This window comes from Pygocentrus nattereri, chromosome 19 (genome assembly GCF_015220715.1).
Source record: "Pygocentrus nattereri isolate fPygNat1 chromosome 19, fPygNat1.pri, whole genome shotgun sequence".
Classification (NCBI taxonomy): Eukaryota; Metazoa; Chordata; class Actinopteri; order Characiformes; family Serrasalmidae; genus Pygocentrus; species Pygocentrus nattereri.
The window spans coordinates 2,320,738-2,344,369 of record NC_051229.1 but is presented as its reverse complement, the minus strand read 5'-3'; the positions used below and the strand labels follow the sequence as shown (position 1 = coordinate 2,344,369).

Sequence of the window (23,632 nt, the reverse complement as noted above, 5' to 3'; positions counted from 1 at the left end):
ACAACTTTTGTTAAGAGTACATTATTTCTTCACGTTTTTTTTAACAATCATTCCTAATAGCATCACTAACATAATTTCTTTTTTTTTCTGATCAAAATTCTTCCACTATTTCCAAAGTGAGGAGTAAATATATTTTTTTAAATAAGCACAGGCCAAGACCATAGTCAGACCAAGGCCTCCGAACTTTATTACTTTAATTCTATGCAGTTACAATAGTCTCTCTCACTGTAAAAGTGAGGTCAGCTCAACTTAAAATGTTGTAGTAACTGATCACATGGCATTTCTTGAGTTGACTCAACTTGAGGACACCAGAGTTCACACAACTCAAACTTCTTAGTTGAGTCGATAATTCTCCCAGCTAATGTTTCTAGGGCTGCATCTCAGTTAAAGAAGTAAAACTGAATGTGTTTTTTACTCGATTATCCCCACTAGGTGGCGTTCCTTCTATCACACAGTCCCATCTGGCTTTCACCACTGTCCAAAGAAAACCATGAGTCTCTATTTTTGTCTGATTTAAATTTTTCTATATCATTTCAACACACCAGCCGTCCTTTACACTGTGTGAAAATTTCATGATGAATGGACCAATAGAAATGCTCTAAAATCACTTGGAATAAAATCTCTTTACATTAACATGGAGTGTTTTCACCTTCATCTGGAAAAGTTATTATTTTGGAGATGCTTGTTTTCCTTTGGACAGGGATGCATATTTTCCTCGTGGGTTTTCTGGACGTGGACAGCTGTGGTACTGCTGGGATTCAAACTCATAACCTCCTGATGTTGGGATGAATTATTAGACAGCTGCACCACATGAAATGATGCAATGCTTTAAAGTAAAAACAATAAATATTTTCTCCAGTGTATAAAACATTTGTCAACACAAAATCTGAGCTGCTTCATGTGTTTATGTAGTATTTAAAAAAAAAACAAATTTTTATTACCTTACTGAGATGCAGAACTAAAACATTAAGACTAGACACTTGAGTTGTGTGAACTTAGGGGTCCTCAAGTTGAGTCAACTCAAGAAAAACCACAATCAGTTATTATATCATTTTAAGTTGAGCTGACCTCTCATTATTAACAGTGTACAAGCTTCTCCTTTTCAAAGACATTCTTAATAACATGTGGTACAACAGAATTTCTCTGTGTGCTTCTCCAGGCCACAGGCTGTGATGAGGCCCGCCTGGCACACACTAATACAATTTGTAACACACTTAGCATCACACACACACACACACACACACACACACACACACACAAGCATGCATACGAGCGGCATGCTCGCACATGTTACACCCCCCGTGGTGTGCGAGATGGGACATAACAGTTATGCGACCCAGGGGTTAGCAGGGTCTAGATAAAATCTGGATAACAGGATACAGAAGACACGAAGAGACAGTGTGTTATCGCTTGAGCTCTCAGATTCATCTCTTCTTTTTATTCAACAACATACAAAACTAAATCATCTCTTTTCAACAATCTTTGGTCTCATACTTCTCTTCTTATCGCAGTTTCACATCAACATTGCATATTACTTGCACTTCATATGCATTCACAAAGAAGATCATTTGAACTTCTCAAATAACAAAACTGCACATCGCAGTAAACACTTGGGTCTACAACTCATCAGTATACTTGGGCTCTAACACTGTATCCAAAAATATATATGAAAATGTATATAAAAATATTACTCTCTATCTCTCTCTCTCTCTATATATATATATATATATATATATATATATATATATACACATATATGTACACACACACACACACACACACACACATATATATATATATATATATAAAACCCCAGAGCAGTTACCAACTGTAGCTTATATAGCTTGTAAACACAGTCCAGTGGTTGGCAGACGCTTTAGCTTCACTTAAATGAGGCCAAACAGGCTCTTTAATAGGAAATGCAAATAAATCGAATTTTTTGAACCCCCTAACTTCACTTACAGTGACCTAATATGGTTTTATATTCACATATATTCACTTATCTTACATACTTATGTACAACCAACAGATTAAAGGTGTTTATAAGGCCGAAATGATTAATGCTGCTTAGTACATGTTTGTAATGGCGCCAGCCAAGTATGTGTAGTTACTGCAGTGAATTAGCGAAACTAGAGGGAGGAAAACAGCGGCGGCCAAGCGCGCGGGAACAGGGCTGAGGTAGCTAATGCTAGCGGAAGGCTAATAGCACCCAATAGCGTCGGCGAGACGCGAGGTTAGCGGGCCGCGGTAGCTAATGCTAGCGGAAGCTAATGCTAGCGGAAGGCTAATAGCACCCAATAGCGTCGGCGAGACGCGAGGTTAGCGGGCCGCGGTAGCTAATGCTAGCGGAAGCTAATGCTAGCGGAAGGCTAATAGCACCCAATAGCGTCGTGAACATTTATACTTGCAAATTTCCACATATTTCCCCGCCTGGGTAGCAGGACACAGAAGACACGATGAGACAGGGCGTTCAGCTTGAGCTCTCAGATTCATCTAAGAACATTCTCCTGTTACCCACCTAAGCCACAGTCTAGCGCCCGCCCCCTGGCACAGCTCTCTCTACAGGACTGGAGGCATCACATTACAGCACAACAACCCATACAAAAACCCAAAAGAACATATGTATAAGATATATGTGAAATAAATAATTACTTAAATGTGATCACACTTTACCGCGACCCTGACGGAGAAGCGGCTTAGAAAATGGATGGATGGATGATCACACTTTAAGGGTGTCACACACACACATTCACACACACACACACTCAGAGCTGTGCATATACAGAGGACCGTACAGCATAATATGCTCTCAAGACACTTTAGACTCATACTTTGCCCATTGTAAGGTTTACAGGTATGACTGTGTGCATGTGTGTGAGAGTGTGTGCGTGACGGTAGGATTTGCATATTTTATTTTATTTTATTTACTACATGTAAACATGTGTCTGATTCTGCGCTCTGTGAGCTCCTGTAACCAAAACCAAATTCCTTTTATGTGTAAACTTGGCCAATAAAGCTTGACTCTGATTCTGATCAGTTATGATTAAATTTATCTTTACTTTTTCTGAAAATCTTTTATGTTATTAAAAAAAATCTCCAAGGCCCGTTGCTATTATCTCTTAAAAAATAAAATGTCCATGCTTATTTTCACAACAGCGGTGGTGCTTCCAAATATTGGCCTGTATTGTACTTATAATCATCAGTAGATGTTAGTAAAGTAGGTGTAGCTCATTCCATACTCTATTAATAATGGAGTGTGTTACATTTTAGTGTATCAGCAAAATGATTGTGTGCGCAATTTCACAGTGCTGTGCTAAATGAACAAATAATCAAATGCATATAAGCAGGTACAATACACACCATGTAAAGACGCATCTGAAAGGTGTCCTACCTTGATAGCTTTGATGCATTCATCAGTTCCATCACGCTTCACGCATATAAGATCTTGTGAATGTTTTGCAAGGTCAAGGCACTTTTTGAGCTCCTGGTCTGATTTTAAACACCATTTTTCAGATCGTCCACCCCATGCCAAAGCTGAAAAGACAAGACACTTACAGCCAGGGCTGAACATGATCCATATCTGTAACTGTGATTATGATTTAGTCTGCTACACTGAAAAAAGTGCAGTGTCAAATTTACGCGATTCAATGTTTACATCATTTCCACACTGATAAAACACATTACATCCACACAGATGTGTCTTTCAGCTCCTTTACTTTCTGCAGTGACCGTATCGGTGCAGTGTATTTCATTCATGTGGAAGTGTTGTACACATTTCAGTCAAATTAGTTTCCCACTCTTCTTTATTACAGTACATTAAAACCTCAACGATGAACCCTTAATGCTTCACGGTTTGTATTGTTTTGATCAGAACAGGTGATTCCTATATAGTCATATGCAAAAGTTTGGGCACCCCAGTCCAATTACATATTTTATTGATTTAATAAGTAAAAAGAAGTTATTTCAACTTTAAAAATTGACTCTGTGTGTCATTTTTGTTGTCTCTGTTTAGTTGCTGATTTTACCATGTTGGGGGAAAAGTGTAAAATAAAACATAAAATGTGCCATCACTTTTTCACAGACCACAATTTATCTAGTTTTATTTCTTTTTTTCCATGTATGTTAAATTCAGTAAATAAACACTAAGTGAGCATTAAAATGTGCAGAAGTGTCTTCTCAGTAGAGGATGTGTTCACTTATTCTCACTTAGAAAATCAGGGATGGCCGAACTTTTGCGCATGACTGCAAGGGACGTTTTCTTAGTGGCTCATTTGCAGATTACAGATTACAGGAAGGCAGAATATTGCAACAACAGATCAAATGAATAATTAATAATTCTGATTACAGGTTAGAAATTAGGACTGACCGACCGTGCTAATGCGTTAGTGTTTTAGTTAGCTGTTTCAACACTTACACTACTACTAACAAAGCGTCAATGAATTTGCTCAAAATAAAGAAGGATAAAAGAAAAAGAGAGCTCAGCAATAAAAGCACGTTTAATGCATTACCGAGGCATCCGAGGAAGGCGAAGATGAGGATGAGCTTCATGATGGGGGTCCCGGGCTTCCAAAGGCAGCTCCTCGCTGTTAGATGGCAGAACAGCTTTTTTTATAGGCAGCCTGAACCTGAGTGGGTGGGACCAGAAGGGAAGGGGGTGTGGTTTTAATCACTGGTTTAATGGCTAACCAATCCCAGCAGACGAGGTGTGGTTTGCCTGAATGCAAGTGCAAAAAGAAAATCACGCTGGGCCTGGGTGGAATTTATTTGGAAATTCCCAAATTCCAGTTTTCTTGGTGAACAGATCACATTACCAATTAACAAGGATGACTAGATTTCACTGATAGCTGTGAAGCATGACAGAGTACTTTATAAAAAAATAAAGGTTCCTAAAGAATGTTTTAATTAACCCAATAAGTACATTTAGTATGATGAGGAAAACTCCACAGAACGCGTTTTGGCTATGTGTGGGTTAACGTGATTAAATTACTGATCATCTAACTTACACATGGGAATTAACTGACTGTCAGCAATCAGCCGTGATCAATACTAAACAAATGAAGGGATAAAAGCTCACTTGGAATACCAAACATTTAGATATGGTATATGGTATATGGTATGCTATAACAAGGTATGGATGGTTTATTAGTCAACATTTACAAAACACACAGGGGGCTACAAAGATGTGAAGTTTTATGCCAGTCTAGTTCAATGTGCAAATACGGCCATACAGACCTCACTGGTGGGAACATTTTAGATAAATAGATAGATGTGTGGAAGTGTGAGAGATGATAATAATAAATAAATAAAATAAATAAATGAATAAATATTGTGTGCAACATACAGTATTACAAGATTAGTGGAGTGGTGTGGAGGTCAGCAGGGTGATGATGGGGGGAAAGAAGTTGGACCTGAGCTGACTGGTTCCGTATCCCCTCACAGATTGGAGGTTTAACTGTGTGTGGCTGGGGTGAGAGGAGTCCTTGATGATGCTGCACACTCTGTGCACACAGTTCTTACAGTCCTGTTAAAACTTTTTCTTTTCTGAAATTCTGTAAAGCTGCTTTGTGACAACATCCGTTGTAAAAAGCGCTATACAAATAAATTTGATTTGATTTGATTTGCTGGTGTTAATGTCTTGGCAGGGAGTCATGTGCCAGTGATGTGCTCAGCGGTCCTCACCACCTTTTGGAGGGCCTGCCTGTCGGCTACACTGGAGCTGCTGTACTACGCTGTCACACAGTTGGTCAGTACGCTTTTAAATCAAATCAAATCAAATTTATTTGTAGCGCTTTTTACAACTGATGTGGTCACAAAGCAGCTTCACAGAATTCCAACAAAGTTTTAACAAGAATGTAAAAACCCCCAAACCAGGGGCGATGGTGGCAAGGAGAACCTCCAATTGAGCTGAGGAAGAAACCTTGGGAGGAACCTAGGCTCACAAGTGGGGGACCCATCCTCCTCTGATAGTGATATTAATAGCACTAATATTAATAGCAGTAGTATAAGTAGTAGTGACAGCTAGGAGTCTATGAAAACATCAATGTAGTTTTCCAGGCAGCTGGTCCAAGGCAGGTGGTGGTAGCTGGGGTGTGGGCAGCTGGTCTGAAGTGGGTAGCAGGAGGGCTCAGCAGTTAGTCATCCTTCAGTGTCCGGCCAGACATGTGGGCGGTCATATACTCGAAAAAAAGGCAGGGAGAGGGAATTAGTTACATTCTGTCTGTTTGTACGTAAAACAGGGAATGTAAACATTTACAGAGTGTGGCTAACGACTCCGGCAGATCTGACTATGACAGTTTAACTAACAGAAGAGAACCAGAAGGACACACAGACACAGCAGCACTCTGAGCACTCTGAACAGTCTGGCATCCCTCCGCTCCACCGTCCACAAACCTGAGTGACCACGTGCGAGCAGCAGGACGACAGCACCAGCGTCTCAGTTTACTATAATTCCCTGTGTCCATGGACCCCTGGATCTGCCGCCTTTATCTAAGGGGGAACATTACCTACCAAAAGCTAAACTGAACAAGTGAGTTTTCAGCCTAGTCTTAAAGATTGAGACTGTGTCTGAGTCCCGAACAGTTTCTGGAAGATCATTCCAGAGTTTGGGGGCTTTATAAGAAAAGGCTCTTCCCCAGCTGCAGCCTTATGAATTCTGGGAACAATCAATAAGCGAGCACTCTGGGATCTGAGTGGTCGTGATGGCACATAATGGGAAATAAGGTCTTGCAGGTACTCAGGAGCGAGACCATGTAGGGCTTTATATGTCAGTAAAAGAATTTTATAATCAATATGAAATGTAACAGGCAGCCAATGAAGTGATGATAGCACTGGACTGATATGATCAAATGTTCTAGTTTTAGTGAGGACCCTGGCTGGAAAGTCGGCGAGCTTTAAGATTAAATCTGGTAATTTACTTCTTGCTAATTTTGGACCCAGAAGGAGAACCTCTGTTTTGTTACTGTTTAATTGGAGGAAGTTCCGTAACATCCAGCTTTTCACGTCTTTTACACAGTCCTCTATTATCTTTAATCTATATTTGTCATCAGGCTTGGCTGATATGTACAGTTGCATATCGTTTGCATAACAAAGGAAGTTAATGCCATGGTTACTTATAACTGTGCCTAACGGTAACATCCATCCATCCATCCATCCATTTTCTAAGCCGCTTCTCCGTCAGGGTCACGGGGGGGAGCTGGAGCCTATCCCAGCAGTCATCGGGCGGAAGGCAGGATACACCCTGGACAGGTCGCCAGTCCATCGCAGGGCCTAACGGTAACATGTATAGTGTAAATAATAATGGTCCTAAAATAGAGCCTTGTGGAACTCCAACTCTCACTTTTGAATAATTGGAAGATGAATTGTTTACACTGATGAACTGATAATGTTCTGTTAGGTAACTGCTAGTTTAAAAGCTTTGGGTAGTTAGCCCATGCCCAGAGTTTACTATAGGTAAAAGAGGGTTTATAATACTTGGCAGTACTTCTTTGAGTAATTTTGAGGGAATTGCATCGAGTGTGCAGGTTGTGCAATTTACAGAGGAGATAATCTTCTCTAGCTCCAGCTGTGGGAGTGGGTAAAAAGTTTCCAGCCTTTTTTCTACAACTGTGCTTTGTTTTATATCAGCCAAGTCAGATGACAGATAAGTTGGATTTAAAACTCTGGGTTGAATTTGTTGTCTAATATTTTCAATTTTATTATTAAAGAAGTCCATAAAAACTTCACTGATGAGAGTTGCTGGGATTTCTGGTTCAGTACCTGCCTGATTTTTTGTGATTTGGGAAATCACACTAAACAGAACTAATCAGGATTAGATTTATTGTTCTCGATCAGTGAGGCCAGATATGCTGAGCGAGCTTCAGTGAGAGCATTTCTATACTCTATAAGGCCATCCTTCCAGGCAGAGTGGAACACTTCCAGCTTGGTTTGTCGCCATTTCCTCTCTAGTTTCCGAACTGTTTGTTTTAAGGCACGGGTTTTGTTGTTGTATCATGGGGCTTTTTCTGCATTATCCTTTTTATTTTAAGTGGCGCCACATTTTCTAAAGTAGATCGGAAGGTATTTTCTAAATAATCGGTTAGCAGGTCCATTTGGTCTGATGGACTGGAAACTGGGGTTAATAGTTCTGGATGGTTTTCTATAAATTGTAGAGCAATAAAAGGTTTTATTGAGCACTTTGTAGAATAGCAAGGGGATGTACATACAACCCCAATTCCAATGAAGTTGGGACGTTGTGTAAAACAAATAAAAACAGAATACGTTGATTTGCAAATCCTTTTTGACCTATATTCAGTTGAATACACTACAAAGACAAGATATTTAATGTTGAAATGACTAAACTTTATTGTTTTTTGCAAATATTCACTCATTTTGAATTTGATGCCTGCAACACGTTCCAAAGAAGTTGGGACAGGGGCGTGTTTCCCACTGAGTTACATCACCTTTCCTTTTAACACTCAATAAGCGTTTGGGAACTGAGGACACTGATTGTTGAAGATTTGTAGGTGGAATTCTTTCCCATTCTTGCTTGATGTACAACTTCAGTTGCTCAGCAGTCCGGGGTCTCCGCTGTCGTATTTTGCGCTTCATAATGCGCCACACATTTTCAATGGGAGACCGGTCTGGACTGCAGGCAGGCCAGTCTAGTACCCGCACTCTTTTACTACGAAACCACAGTGTTGTAACACATGCAGAATGTGGCTTGGCATTGTCTTGCTGAAATAAGCAGGGCGTCCTTGAAAAAGGCGTTGCTTGGTGTCACAATTGGCCCCGCCCAGTCCTGTCCATGTGTTCATGTTGTGTTTTGGTTTAGCCCACGTGTTCTTTCCTTTGGTTTGGTAGTCCAGCCCCATTGTTTCGTGACTCCACCCCTGGTTGTTTCCACCTGTGTTCCCGCCTGTTCCTCGTGTATTTAAAGTCTGTGTTTTTCCCTGTTGGGTCGCTGGTCTTTGTACTGTTGTTATTACTGTTCTGCTTGTTTCATTCTTTTCATCCCATGTCTGTCTCCCGATCAATCCGTGTTGGCTCTATGGCCCTGGACCGTTTGGACTACGATCCTGGATTTGCCCATAATAAACATCACTTATATCCGCATATGCGTCTGTCTCCTCGATCCCCGTTATAAAAAGACCAGCCACCAAAGGACACAGCGGATAAGTGACACACTGGCATGTGGCTGTTCTGTTGGGACGAAACTCCGGTTGTTTCCACGCAGCCTGAGTTACCCGTGTCCCAATGCCGCTGAGCCAGTAAGAGCAAATCCCCTGGCGCTGAGGGAACATGGGCGTCTTGTTGGTAGGAAGACAAAGGACCATCCCGTCTTCGAGTTGGACGATGAGAGCTCAGGTACGCGCCTTGGGTCTGCCTGCCTTAAGCAACGGTGCAGGGACAAGCGACCTGCAGCGCAAGACGAGGCTAGACAGATGGGTCCTGCAGAAAATCCCTACTATGATACTTGGCTCTTTCACAAGTGCCACTGTGAGCTACCTATCGCTTGAGTGACCCTTGGGAATGGCCGAGTGGGTTCTGTTTCTGTTTGTTCCTCCAGGTTGGAGTAGCTGTCCCCCAGCCCGAATTCCTGATCCCATGGCTGCACCCAGCGGCAAGCCTGATCCCGTGGCTGCACTCAGTGGCACTCCCAAGCCGCCGGACCCGGCGCCAATTGCTGCACCTCAAGACCTGCCGCCGGACCCGTCGCCTGCCCCCGTGGACAGAGGGAACAGGAGGCCAACGGGGAACAGCAGACACGGAAGGAACGGGGCACCCACGGGGAACAGCAGACACAGCCCCCTCGTTTCATGACTCCACACCTGATTGTTTCCACCTGTTTTCCCGCCCGTTTCTCATGTATTTAAAGTCTGTGTTTTTCCCTGTCTGGTCGCTGGTCTTTGTATTGGTCTTTGTACTGTTCTGCTTGTTTTATTCTGTTCCTCCCATGTTTGTACCCCGATCAAGCCGCGTTGGCTCTATGACCCTGGACCGTTTTGACTATGCCCCTTTATTTGCCCATGATAAACGTCGCTTATCTCCACATATGGGTCCGCCAGAGATGCTGGCTTGCACTGATAACAATCTGGACAGTCCTTTTTTTCTTTGACCCAGAGGACACGATGTCCATGATTTCCAAAACAATTTGAAATGTGGACTCGTCAGACCACAGGCCCAGAAAAGTTTCTGCATTTCTGGGTGTTGTTGATATCTGGCTTTCTCTTTGCGTGGCAGAGTTTTAACTTGCACTTGTAGATGGAGCGACAAACTGTGTTCACTGACAGTGGTTTTCTGAAGTGTTCCTGAGCCCATGTGGGAATATCCGTTACAGAATGATGTCGGTTTTTAATGCAGTGCCGCCTGAGGAATCGATGGTCACGGGCATTCAAAGTTGGTTTTCTGCCTTGCCATTTACTTGCAGAGATTTCTCCACATTCTCTGAAGCTTTTGATGATATGATGGACTGTAGATGATGAAATCCCTAAATTCCTTGCTATTGCACATTGAGAAACGTTGTTCTTAAACTGTTGGACTATTTGCTCACGAGGTTGTTCACAAAGTGGTGAACCTCGCCCCGTCCTTGCTTGTGAATGACTGAGCCTTTCAGGGATGCTCCCTTTATACCCAATCAAGTCACCTGTTTCCAATGAACCTGTTTACCTGTGGAATGTTCCAAACAGGTGTTTTTTGAGCATTCCTCAATTTTCCAAGTCTTTTGTTGCCCCTGTCCCAACTTTTTTGGAACGCATTGCAGGCATCAAATTCAAAATGAGTGAACATTTGCAAAAAACAATAAAGTTTATCTGTTTGAACATTAAATATCTCATCTTTGTAGTGTATTCAATTGAATATAGGTTGAAAACTTTTTTATTTATGTTTTACACAATGTCCCAACTTCATTAGAATTGGGGCTGTATATTATGAGTAAGACACAGCTCATACGAAATTAGGTAATGGTTGGAGATTGCTGAGGTTTACAGTAAGATATTAAGCTTGTCTATGTTAAGACCTAGTGTGAAAATTAAATCTAATGTGTGGCTACAGTAGTGTGTAGGCCCTGTTACATTTTGGGTAATACCAAGTCTAGAATTGAAGTAAAGTTTTGATGGTGCAGCAGTAGAAGTTTGTGAGAATCTGAGAACACAGATGTTCCTTCTTTAGTCTCCTCAGGAAGTAGAAGCGCTGCTGTGCCTTCTTAACCAAGTGTGTGGTGTTGGGTGTCCATAAAAGATCTTTGGAGATGTGCATTCCCAGGAACTTGAAGCTGGAGACATGCTCTACCTCAGAACCAATGATTCAGACAGGTAGTCCAGTAGTCCACACCGAGCCCCTTGGTTTTGTCTGTGTTGAGGGAAAGGTTGGTGGTACACCAGGCTGAATCTCTGCTGAATCTCCTCCTTATAGGCCGATATATCATTGTCACAGATGTGGCCAACCACTGTGGTATCATCTGCAAATTTAATAATAATGTGTGTTGTATGCAGAGGAACGCAGTTGTGGGTAAAAAGGGAGAAGAGCAGAAGTCTCAGCACATAGCCTTGGGGAACACTGGTGTTCAGGGTAAGGGTGGAGGACATATGACTGCCCAATCTCACAGACTGGGGTCTGCTTGCCAGGATTGATGGGTGTGAATTCAACAGGGCGGAAATCATTCAGACATGCTGCAGAGGAGTGCTTTGGCACCAGAATTATGGTTACTGCCTTCCAGCATGTGGGAAGAGCAGCCTGGGCCAGTGGCAGGTTGTAGGTGTCAGTAAGGACCGGGGCTAGCTGTCCAGTACACACTCTGAGGACTCTTCCGGGGATGTCATCTGGCCCAGCAGCTTTACGTGCATTTACTCTGCTCGTTACCGGACATAGCTCCGCTGGAGAAAGTGCTGGGGGCTGCCGTTGTGAGGAAGTCCAAGTTGCGTTCAGCAATGCCCTGGTCAAAACTAGCGTAGAACCAACTAAGCTCATCTGAAAGAGAGAGGCACTGCTGGCTGGGGGGATCAGTGGGAGAGGTCTGTAGTCCGTCAAAGTCTGGATGCCCTTCCACATGAGTTGTGGAAGTGCTCTTCAATAGAAAGTTTGTAGGCATGTTTGGCTTTCCTAATGCCCTTCTTCAGGACTGCCCTGGCTGAGCTGTTAAACTCAGCATCACCAGATCTGAAAGCAGCGCCGCATGCCCTCAGCAGCAGCCAAACAACATTCATCCAAGGTTTCTGATTAGGAAATTCTGGATTTTCAGTTGCTTGACAGAGGTGACATGAGTTGATATAACTCATTACAGCTGAGGTCTGTCTAAGTCCGTTTGGCAGTCTGTTGCAGCTGTAGAGAGAAGACGGCCCCCTCTGGCCACACGTGTGATGAGTGGCACATACAGTGTATCACAAAAGTGAGTACACCCCTCACATTTCTGCAGATATTTGAGTTTATCTTTTCATGCGACTACACTGACAAAATGATACTTTGACACAATGAGAAGTCGTCTGTGTGCAGCTTATATAACAGTGTAAATTTATTCTTCCCTCAAAATAACTCAATATGCAGCCATTAATGTCTAAACCACCGGCAACAAAAGTGAGTACACCCCTAAGAGACAGCTCCTGAAGTGTCAATATTTTGTGTGGCCACCATTATTTTCCAGAACTGCCTTAACTCTCCTGGGCATGGAGTTTACCAGAGCTTCACAGGTTGCCACTGGAATGCTTTTCCACTCCTCCATGACGACATCATGGAGCTGGTGGATATTCGAGACTTTGCGCTCCTCCACCTTCCGCTTGAGGATGCCCCAAAGATGTTCTATTGGGTTTAGGTCTGGAGACATGCTTGGCCAGTCCATCACCTTTACCCTCAGCCTCTTCAATAAAGCAATGGTCATCTTAGAGGTGTGTTTGGGGTCATTATCATGCTGAAACACTGCCCTGCGACCCAGTTTCCAGAGGGAGGGATTCATGCTCTGCTTCAGTATTTCACAATACATATTGGAGTTCATGTGTCCCTCAATGAAATGTAATTCCCCAACACCTGCTGCACTCATGCAGCCCCAGACCATGACATTCCCCCCTACCATGCTTGACTGTAAGCATGACACACTTATCTTTGTACACCTTACCTGATTGCCGCCACACATGCATGAGACCATCTGAACCAAACAAATTAATATTGGTCTCATCAGACCATAGGACATGGTTCCAGTAATCCATGTCCTTTGTTGACATGTCTTCAGCAAACTGTTTGCAGGCTTTCTTGTGTACAGACTTCAGAAGAGGCTTCCTTCTGGGGTGACAGCCATGCAGACCAATTTGATGTAGTGTGCGTCGTATGGTCTGAGCACTGACAGGCTGACCCCCCCACCTATCACTTTTGTGATACACTGTATGTGCCACTCATCACACGTGTGGCCCTCAGCAGCAGCCAAACAACATTCATCCAAGGTTTCTGATTAGGAAATTCTGGATTTTCAGTTGCTTGACAGAGGTGACATTGTCAACACATGAGTTGATATAACTCATTACAGCTGAGGTCTGTCTAAGTCCGTTTGGCAGTCTGTAGCAGCTTCAGAGCAGAACATACTCCAATTACTGTTCTGAAACCAATGTTGTAGAGAGAAGACGGCCCCCTCTGGCCACACGTGTGATGAGTGGCACATACAGTGTATCACAAAAGTGAGTACACCCCTCACATTTCTGCAGATATTTAAGTATATCAAAAAGTGACAAAATGACACTTTGACACAATGAAAAGTAGTCTATGTGCAGCTTATATAACAGTGTAAATTTATTCTTCCCTCAAAATAACTCAATATACAGCCATTAATGTCTAAACCACCGGCAACAAAAGTGAGTACACCCCTAAGAGACTACACCCCTAAATGTCCAAATTGAGCACTGTCATTTTCCCTCCAAAATGTCATGTGACTCGTTAGTGTTACTAGGTCTCAAGTGTGCATAGGGAGCAGGTGTGTTCAAATCTGTAGTACAGCTCTCACACTCTCTCATACTGGTCACTGAAAGTTCCAACATGGCACCTCATGGCAAAGAACTCTCTGAGGATCTTAAAAGACGAATTGTTGCGCTACATGAAGACGGCCAAGGCTACAAGAAGACTGCCAACACCCTGAAACTGAGCTGCAGCACAGTGGCCAAGATCATCCAGCGTTTTAAAAGAGCATAGTCCTCTCAGAACAGACCTCGTGTTGGTCGTCCAAAGAAGCTGAGTGCACGTGCTCAGCGTCACATCTAAATGCTGTCTTTGAAAGATAGGTGCAGGAGTGCTGTCAGCATTGCTGCAGAGACTGAAGAGGTGGGGGGGTCAGCCTGTCAGTGCTCAGACCATACGACGCACACTACATCAAATTGGTCTGCATGGCTGTCACCCCAGAAGGAAGCCTCTTCTGAAGTCTGTACACAAGAAAGCCTGCAAACAGTTTGCTGAAGACATGTCAACAAAGGACATGGATTACTGGAACCATGTCCTATGGTCTGATGAGACCAATATTAATTTGTTTGGTTCAGATGGTCTCATGCATGTGTGGCGGCAATCAGGTAAGGTGTACAAAGATAAGTGTGTCATGCTTACAGTCAAGCATGGTAGGGGGGAATGTCATGGTCTGGGGCTGCATGAGTGCAGCAGGTGTTGGGGAATTACATTTCATTGAGGGACACATGAACTCCAATATGTATTGTGAAATACTGAAGCAGAGCATGAATCCCTCCCTCTGGAAACTGGGTCGCAGGGCAGTGTTTCAGCATGATAATGACCCCAAACACACCTCTAAGATGACCATTGCTTTATTGAAGAGGCTGAGGGTAAAGGTGATGGACTGGCCAAGCATGTCTCCAGACCTAAACCCAATAGAACATCTTTGGGGCATCCTCAAGCGGAAGGTGGAGGAGCGCAAAGTCTCGAATATCCACCAGCTCCGTGATGTCGTCATGGAGGCGTGGAAAAGCATTCCAGTGGCAACCTGTGAAGCTCTGGTAAACTCCATGCCCAGGAGAGTTAAGGCAGTTCTGGAAAATAATGGTGGCCACACAAAATATTGACACTTCAGGAGCTGTCTCTTAGGGGTGTACTCACTTTTGTTGCCGGTGGTTTAGACATTAATGGCTGCATATTGAGTTATTTTGAGGGAAGAATAAATTTACACTGTTATATAAGCTGCACACAGACGACTTCTCATTGTGTCAAAGTTTCATTTTGTCAGTGTAGTCGCATGAAAAGATAAACTCAAATATCTGCAGAAATGTGAGGGGTGTACTCACTTTTGTGATACACTGTATGTGCCACTCATCACACGTGTGGCCAGAGGGGGCCGTCTTCAGACAGACATCAGCTGTAATGAGTTATATCAACTCATGTGTTGACAATGTCACCTCTGTCAAGCAACTGAAAATCCAGAATTTCCTAATCAGAAACCTTGGATGAATGTTGTTTGGCTGCTGCTGAGGGCATGCGGCGCTGCTTTCAGATCTGGTGATGCTGAGTTTAACAGCTCAGCCAGGGCAGTCCTGAAGAAGGGCATTAGGAAAGCCAAACATGCCTACAAAAGTTTGTGATACACTGTCCTTGGGGATGAACAATGAGACGTGGTCAGACTGACCCAGGTGGGGAAGAAGGACAGCCTTGTGTGTATCTGTATTTAGAGTTTTGTCTTCCTGGTCAGGAAGGAGACATTCTGGTACAATGTTGGCAGCACAGATGGCAAATTAGAGTGACTGAAGTCCTCATTAACAATAAAAAGTCAATCTAGGTGTGCAGTTTGTTGTTTGCTGATTGCTGTACATAGCTCTTCCATAGCTAGCTTAACATGAGCATCAGGAGAGATGTAACAATAACAGCTGTGTGCTCTCTCTGTGAATAGAATGGATGAAACCTGATCATCAGATACTCTATGTTAGTGGAGCACTGACTTTACATTATGGTGGAGTCCATACACCATGATTTGCAGGCTGATTTGAGGTTAAACATCATCTGAGAATGTATGTGGCCTAAAGCAGCCTGCACACGAGGGAGGGAAAATCTGAGGCTATTGGGACCTGCTTTTAGACCCGAGAAATAAAAGACTTCATTACAAACAATGTGAATTAGCTACAGTTATTGTTTTACTTAACAATTGTTGACTTTGGTGTAGTTATTGTTAACTAATTAACTAGTAATTAATTTCACTTGACTATATTTAACTATGGCTATGGTTGACTATTGTTATTGTCAACTACAGCTGACTATTTATACTGTTGATTAAGCTATAGTTATTATTATTTTTGAACCGTTGGGTTCCATTAATTCCATATTTGTTTGGCGTGTATTATTATGAATCTACTATAAAAATGTAGCAAATTTTGCTCAACTTATTTCCAACATATTCCATGAAATTCTCTGTACAATGTTGTCATTTCCTGCAAAAAACAAAAAAGCTAAATAAATAAAACTGCAATCACACTGATGTTGCTTTAGTGGACATTCAAATGTGTAATGAATCACCAAGTTTTATATATATATATATATATAAAACTTGGTGATTCAACACAAACATTGCCTTACAGTTTACTTGCTTTTGGCACTAACTGTGTTGAAGTCATACACTGTATTGAAACTGGCATACAGTGTTGGCAAAGATGTATTCGTCTGAGTAAATGTAATGTATTCCTTTTTCATGAAAGAGCCTATACATCTTTAACATAAAAATGCACATGCAAATACCCACACACACACACACACACACACACACACACACATTTTCTAAGCTACGTCACCCTCAGGGTCGCGGGAACATGCAAATATGGCTAATGTAAATGATCTGCCTAAGTTCTATTGTGCAGCACAGAGAACATTTGGAAGACTGCAGTTGTCTGAGTTTGTGTGGAGAACGTTGACCCAGAAATGTGTACACAGTCAATATTACTCAATCCGATAGCTGAAAGCAGGCTACAGAGTGATCAAATCACTGTGCAACCAAAAGAACTTCATCAGCTTCATTGCTAAAAATGGTGAAAACATTAAAACTGTTGTTGATTTCTTCTGGCAAACTTTGGTTTCTTGAAGAACAGGAGTGGAGACGTTTAATAAGTGCATGTCTTCCCAACCAAGCATGTCTAACTCTTACACAACAATGGACTTAAGTAGTCCACCATGTAAACCACACCATCTTGTTGTCCCTTTGTCTAAACGACCCAGAACAACCTTACTTGATGGGTGACTGCCTCTACTTTTGCAATTAAAAAAGAGGTGTTGAGGCCCACCCAGGAATTTACAGTCTCCCCCATCTAGGAGCCAGGATGTCTCCGAAATATCCCTTCAACAAATGGCATTGCTAGATTGGGGCTATAGATAACCAGATGTAAAATAGGCAGTTACATGACGAACACATCACCCAGGAGAGACATACAAAATGCAAACGAGGTTAACACAAAAGGCGAGGGAACAAGAAGAAGGTTCAAGAGACATTACAGATTTAATAAAAGCAGATAAAGTAAAATTATATTTAACAATACTGCTACAGAGCAAGCAAAACAAGAACGTTACAAAATAAACATTACAAAATAAACGGCAAATAAACGAGCCCCAAAATAATTTATTGTGTCCTGTGTGGTACCTTTTCCCCAGGCTACACAATTTTGGTACCAGGAGTGGGGTTTGCTTTTGTTTTGCTCTGCTGAGGTAGTACCAGACAGTTTATGATAAATACGGCAGTGGTGAAGATTGTTTGCAGTGCATCCAGCTTTGGTGGTAAGTTGAGCAGCTTGGTGGTGGTTCCTTACCAGTGAGGGTCAGCTCATCTGTAGTGACATCAGCTGAAATAGCGTTCCTTTGTCAAGACCCCCCTTGGAGGGCCGTGCTTTGTTAGATGTGTGTCATTGAACTGTATCCTTAAGACACTGAAACAACGGACTGTGAACTATCACTTCAATTCTCAAGGACTCTCACAGTGAACTGGTCATATAGTAGCATTCTAACAAAATGTCTCAAGATTTTGGTGATGATGAAGCCCCAGGTCAGCAGAGGGTACAGGGTCCAACCCTTGAAGAAATGCAGCATCAGTTACAAGAGCTTAGTCAGTGTTGAGAAGAAATTCTGGCCGATAGGGCTGGGACTGGGAATGGTTATACACGTTCGTATATCTATGTTGCCAGAGAACAGCATATTCAGAGTTTTTGTGGGGAATTTAGCAAGGATGGAAGGTCTGTTGAGGAATTCTTTGAAGAAGTAGGAAGGGTTCTCCGAATCAGAGAGCAGTCACAAGACGAGTAAGTTGATTTCTTAATTTCATTGTTAAAAGGGTCGGCCTTAGAAGAAGTACGGTTGTGTATGAGTGGTGATTGTAGCCAACCTAGTGACATTTTCAGCTTCTTATGTAATGCGTTTGGGGAGAAACGCAGTGCTTCTCAGCTCTTCTATCAACGGAGACAGGCAGAGGGTGAAAACCTCAGAGAGTACTCTCATGCTTTATCACAGATTTTGACATCAGTTACAAAACAGTCACTGGACAGACTGTCCAATGAAAAAACTATTCTCAGAGATCAGTTCATTGAAGGATTGAGGGATGCATCCCTTAGGAGAGACCTCAGAAAATTTGTAAGGGAAATGCCTGAGTCAAGTCTTCTCAAGGTTCGTAATGAGGCTATGTTGTGGTCACTGGAAGACAACAAGTCCTTTGGCCCCCAGAAATCACTGATGAGGCAGGTTGCTCAACCATTTCTACTCAGGATGAGCATGCCACTACTTTAGAAGCTATACTTAAAGTAGTAACACAACAAGAGAAGCGGATAGCAGAACAAGACCAAGCGATCTCTGAACTTACCAAAGCTGTTAGGAAACTAGCAACACCTGGGGTCCCACAGAGTGTCTGCAGTACTGAAAGCAGACCTAGAAATCCACCAAAGTTTACAGAGGATGGACAGCCCATATGTTTTAGGTGTAATGGGGTGGGTCATATTGCAAGGAAATGCACACTGAAGTGTGATGGGAAGGCTAAAAAGCCCTTAGAGTAAGTCACAGCTTAGGGAAACGGAAGCTCTCGATTGCTATGAGCCAAGCAATGCGAGGGGATGCAGTAGGCTCATCTAAAGTCAGTCCATCCCAGAGTAATATAGAGTCAGATTTGAGCATCAGGTGTCTGCCAGCGTCCTGTTTATTGGATACTGGTAGCCAGATCAGTACAATTACTGAGTTTTTTCAGAGATTGTTTGTTTGTCGAAAAAAACGATGTACTTTCTACATCTGGGTGGTTAGAAATCAAAATGCAGCTAATGGCTTAAACATACCATATCTTGGTTATCTAGAGCTAGATGTGAAAACTATGGGTGTAACTCTACCAAACTGTGGGTTTCTTGTAGTGAAAGATACTCAGAACAACTAATCTGTTCCAGGCCTTATTGGGATGAATATCATCAGTAGATGTAGGCAGATGGTGCAAGCAGAATTTGACACCACCTTGGATGATAAGCTTGATTCTGACTGGCGGCAAGCTTTTCAGCAGATGCAGACTGTAAATGTCATGGCTAGAGGGCTTAGAACTGTGAAGAATGATGGTTCTTTGTTACTCCTAGAGCCAGTAAATACCCCTTTACCATATGGACTTATTGTAGTGCCCACCTTGGTGCCACCTCGGAGCCATTTGTTCCCTGTACAGGTCATTAATATGTCTCAAGAAGACATTTGGTTACAGTCTAGGACTAGGCTTGGCATTCTGTCTCCTATAGAGCATGTCCAAGCAGATGAGTCATGTGAAGTTAAATTCCAGAGAATTTCCACTGACCTTGAGCATATCACACTAGATGTAAATGGAACACAGCAGCCTGATTCCACGTCGGTTCTAGATAAAATAAGAGTAGGAGGTTCGTGCACTGCTGCTTGAGAAATATTCCAGCATATTCGCTGTTGAGGATGAAGATTTAGGTTACACTGAAAAGGTCCAACATGAAATACATTTGACAGATGTGCCCGTAGCGCAGCCATACAGATGTATACTGCCTACCAGTATGGAGAAGTTTGTGAGCACATTTCCAAACTGCTGAAAAAGGGTGTAATTCAGGAAAGTGTTTGTGCCTATGCTTCTCCAATAGTACTTGTACAGAAACCTGATGGTAGTCTCAGACTATGTGTGGATTATAGGCGACTTAACTCCAAGACCAAACATGACGCCTTTCCTTTGCCCAAACGAACGAAATTCTTCTCAATAACTGACCTAGCAAGTGGGTCTCACCAAGTAGCTATGCATGAGAGGGACAGACACAAGACCGCATTCACTACACCCTTTGGGCTATACCATTTTTTGAGGATGCCGTTTGGGGTCTGTAATGGGCCGGCAACCTTTCAGTGATTAATGCAAGCAACGAGTGGCTTCTCTTAGACTTTCATAGAACACCTAGAGAGGCTGGAAGTTGTGTTTAAGCACCTCATGGAAATTGGTTTAAAGGTGAAATTGCAAAAGTGCAGTCTCCTTCAACCTGAGGTGCATTTTCTTGGTCATCAGGTGTCAGCAAATGGCGTTGGAACTGACCCAAGTAAAGTAGCTGCTGTAATAAATTTGGAGATCCCTCAGACTGTCAAGGAATTACGGTCACTTCTAGGGTTCTGTAGCTACTACACGTGATTTATTCAAGGATTTTCTAAAGTGGCAGGTCCCTTGCATGATTTGGTAAATTCCTGTATAAGGAATGGAAGACATTCCAAGACAAACACTCTGTTGCGTTCCGTGTGGAATGACAAGTGTTAGAATGCTTTTGAGCAATTTTTTTTGGTAAATAGACAGACTAACAAAGAGACAGACAAACAGACGTACATATGTATATTGAATGTTTTCAGTGTAATCATGTAGAAAAGGTTTAACAGAATTTTATATTTCGTATGTCATATTTGTGCATTCTGTATTTCTGTGTGTGTATATAAATTGGTGTGAGTTGATGTGTGTACTTGATGTGTATGCGAACTATTGCAAATATTTAAGTGTTCACTGAAATGAGGGGATTGATAAACAGGCTCAGACAGAAGTGGGTGGATTACGGTGTTAAGGGGTCAATATTTTTAATAAATGGTTCCCATGAAGTTTTGAATACGGCCATTTGATTAATTTCTATAGCACTTAATCTCTCCAGTGATCTATGCGTTAAAGTAGCTGTTTCCATTGTGTAATGTTTATGGAGTTCCTGGTCTTCCAGTGTTTAAGGATAATTTTTTTGGCTATACTGAGGGCAGTGAGTGTGGAAGTGGTGTGATGGTTGTGGGGGTTCAAAATGGTGTAGTCACCCAGTAAACAGAACAGAGGGGATAATGGAGTACTAGACCCCAGAGTGAGGGAGATAATGTGACGGTGACAGAGTTGTATAGGTGGACACGAGCGTGAAAATAGGTATCAAGAGTGTCTAAAGTGCAATAAGAACATATGTCTAGGCCCATATGTCCCATTTTATACAATTTACACTGTGTGATATGTGATCTGAGAATGACTTTATATTGAATCAGCAGGAGATTACTATTAGATGTCATTGTAAAAGTGGTTTTGCAGATTTGAGTCCAAAAGTCAATGCCAGGAGAGATTGAGATCTTTTTCCCATTTCAAAGTTGGAAGTACAATAGTATTATCCCGATTAGCGAGACGTTTATAGAATTTCGAAAGCAATTTCTTATTAGTTTTTGTTTCACTAATGACTTCAAATAATTTGGGTGGGTGAAGATGGTTAGTTGTAATATTTATTTTAGACTTCAATACAGATTTGAGTTGAAAATACTGTAAGTATTGATCTTTCCTGATATTGAATATCTGGACCAAATCTTCGAACGAAATCTTCTCCACTTTGAAATTCAGAGAGTTACGGAGTGTTCGTCTTATTGGGGATGTTTAGCTGTGCGGTTTAATTCTCTTCTCACAAGATTCTGGGCTCACAGCTTGTACATTCCTCTTTTGAGCAATTGAAAGAGAAGCTCACCACTGCTCCTGTGTTGGGGTTTGCAGATTTTACGCGCCCTTTTATACTGGAGACTGACGCCAGCCATAAAGGCCTTGGTGCTATACTGTATCAGCAGCAAGATAACACTTAGCGGGTTATTGCATATGCCAGCAGATGGCTAAATAATGCTTAAAAGGGTCCTGATGAAGATTTGTACGATGGTGTGGCTATCTGTAATTTTGTGAGGTAAGAAACTTCCCTAGGCCCAGAGCTCATCTCCACTGGGATTGAGTGTTATAAAATATGACAGATATGTGCTTGTGGACCAGAGTTTGCTGAAACCAGTGATACACAAGGCTGAACACCTGCATTGCCTGGATACACAGTCGAAAATTTGGAAGAGTTTCAAAAGTCTACTTAAAGAGTGGTTTATGAAATATGGAATTCGAGAGAGAATTCACTCCGACCAAGGTCGAAATTTTGAGAGTGAATTTGTTGCTGAATTGTGTAAGCTGTATGGAGTCAAAAAGTCACAGACAACTCCTTATAAGCCTCAAGGAAACACAGTGTGAGAGATATAATCGAACTCTACATGATTTGCTTCGCACCCTCCCTCCAGGAAAGAAAAAACATTGGCCTGAGTATTTGCCTGAATTGGTTTATGCATACAATGTGACACCGCATTCTACCACAGGGCATTCACCTTATTATTTGCTTTTTGGAGTGCAGCCACATTTGCCTGTAGAAGCACTCTTGGCTCGTGAAGGCGGTGTAGACATTAGGCAGGATTGGCTTGCAATGCATCAGAAGACACTGGTGTTGGCATGAACGTGCATTTGGAGCAGAAAGTGGCCGAAAGGATCTCATTGCAAATAGCTTTGTGTAGCTTCGTCATTGACCCCCTGGCTGAAATAAGATCCAAGATGCTTGGAGTCCTACTATGTATAGAGTAGTCGACATTCAGGGTACTACACATACTGTAGAACCTGTGGAGGGTGGTCTGATTAAAAGAGTACATAGGTCAGAATTACATCCATGTGAAACTCCAGTTCCCAAACCTAGGACTAACAAGGGAAACACCAAACACACAACCAGAACCTGATTTATCCGACAGGGACTTTGTGGTAATTGAAGAGGTCACCCTGCCTAATCCTACTCACACACCAAATGTGAGTGTAGTGACTGACAATGAGGGTATAAGTGTATGGGAAGCTGAACCAGCAACCAGTGATTCTCAGGTCTTAGGTGTGGAAACTAGTACTCCTGTTCCTGCCATCAGAAGAAGCAAGTGGGCTAATTCCAGAGTCCAGTCCAATCCTTATCACTTACCCAAATCCACATGTAATGCAGTTGCAGTGGGTACAGACATGCTTTCCCAAGTTCTGACTAATCTGGGCACAGCTTTGTTTGAGAAGGCATTGCAAGAAGCCAGGATGTCTATTCAAAGCTAATATGTAGTTATTGAGGACACTGTGTAACGTGGAGCGAGGAGGCAGGCAGACATGACAGACAAACCAGAACAAAACAAGGGGCCGGACTAGGAAACCAAAACAAATGCACATGGAAGATCAAAACACAACATGAACACATGGACAGGACTGGGAGGGGCCAATTGTGACACACGGACTGGTTGCATGGGAGAATGTAGCCAGGTGGAAAATAAAATTATTGTTATTCCAGAGCTTTCAGTTAGGAAAAACAGTATTCTTTTTGTTATCAGCATCCTTTCTGTAAGCGAATCGCCAAGGTGGTTAAATAGACACCGGCCCTTTAAA

At 42.4% G+C, this 23,632-nt stretch overlaps 1 protein-coding gene across 2 annotated transcripts in view; it reads right to left on the bottom strand.

The window, feature by feature from the left end:
- The window catches only part of LOC108442899 (serotransferrin-2-like), a 144,007-nt gene that overhangs the window by 32,893 nt on the left and 87,482 nt on the right, over window positions 1-23,632 (bottom strand). Inside the window, exons 1-2 of one of the 2 annotated variants that reach the window (XM_017723185.1) lie at window positions 4,509-4,613; window positions 3,392-3,534 (exon numbers count right to left, since the gene is read on the bottom strand). In XM_017723185.1, coding sequence (XP_017578674.1) covers window positions 3,392-3,534; window positions 4,509-4,548 — 183 coding nt within the window. In that variant the 5' untranslated portion in view covers window positions 4,549-4,613. Of the gene's footprint in view, window positions 1-3,391; window positions 3,535-4,508; window positions 4,614-23,632 lie in introns of those variants that run through there. The other variant, XM_017723186.2, reaches the window with a different exon arrangement.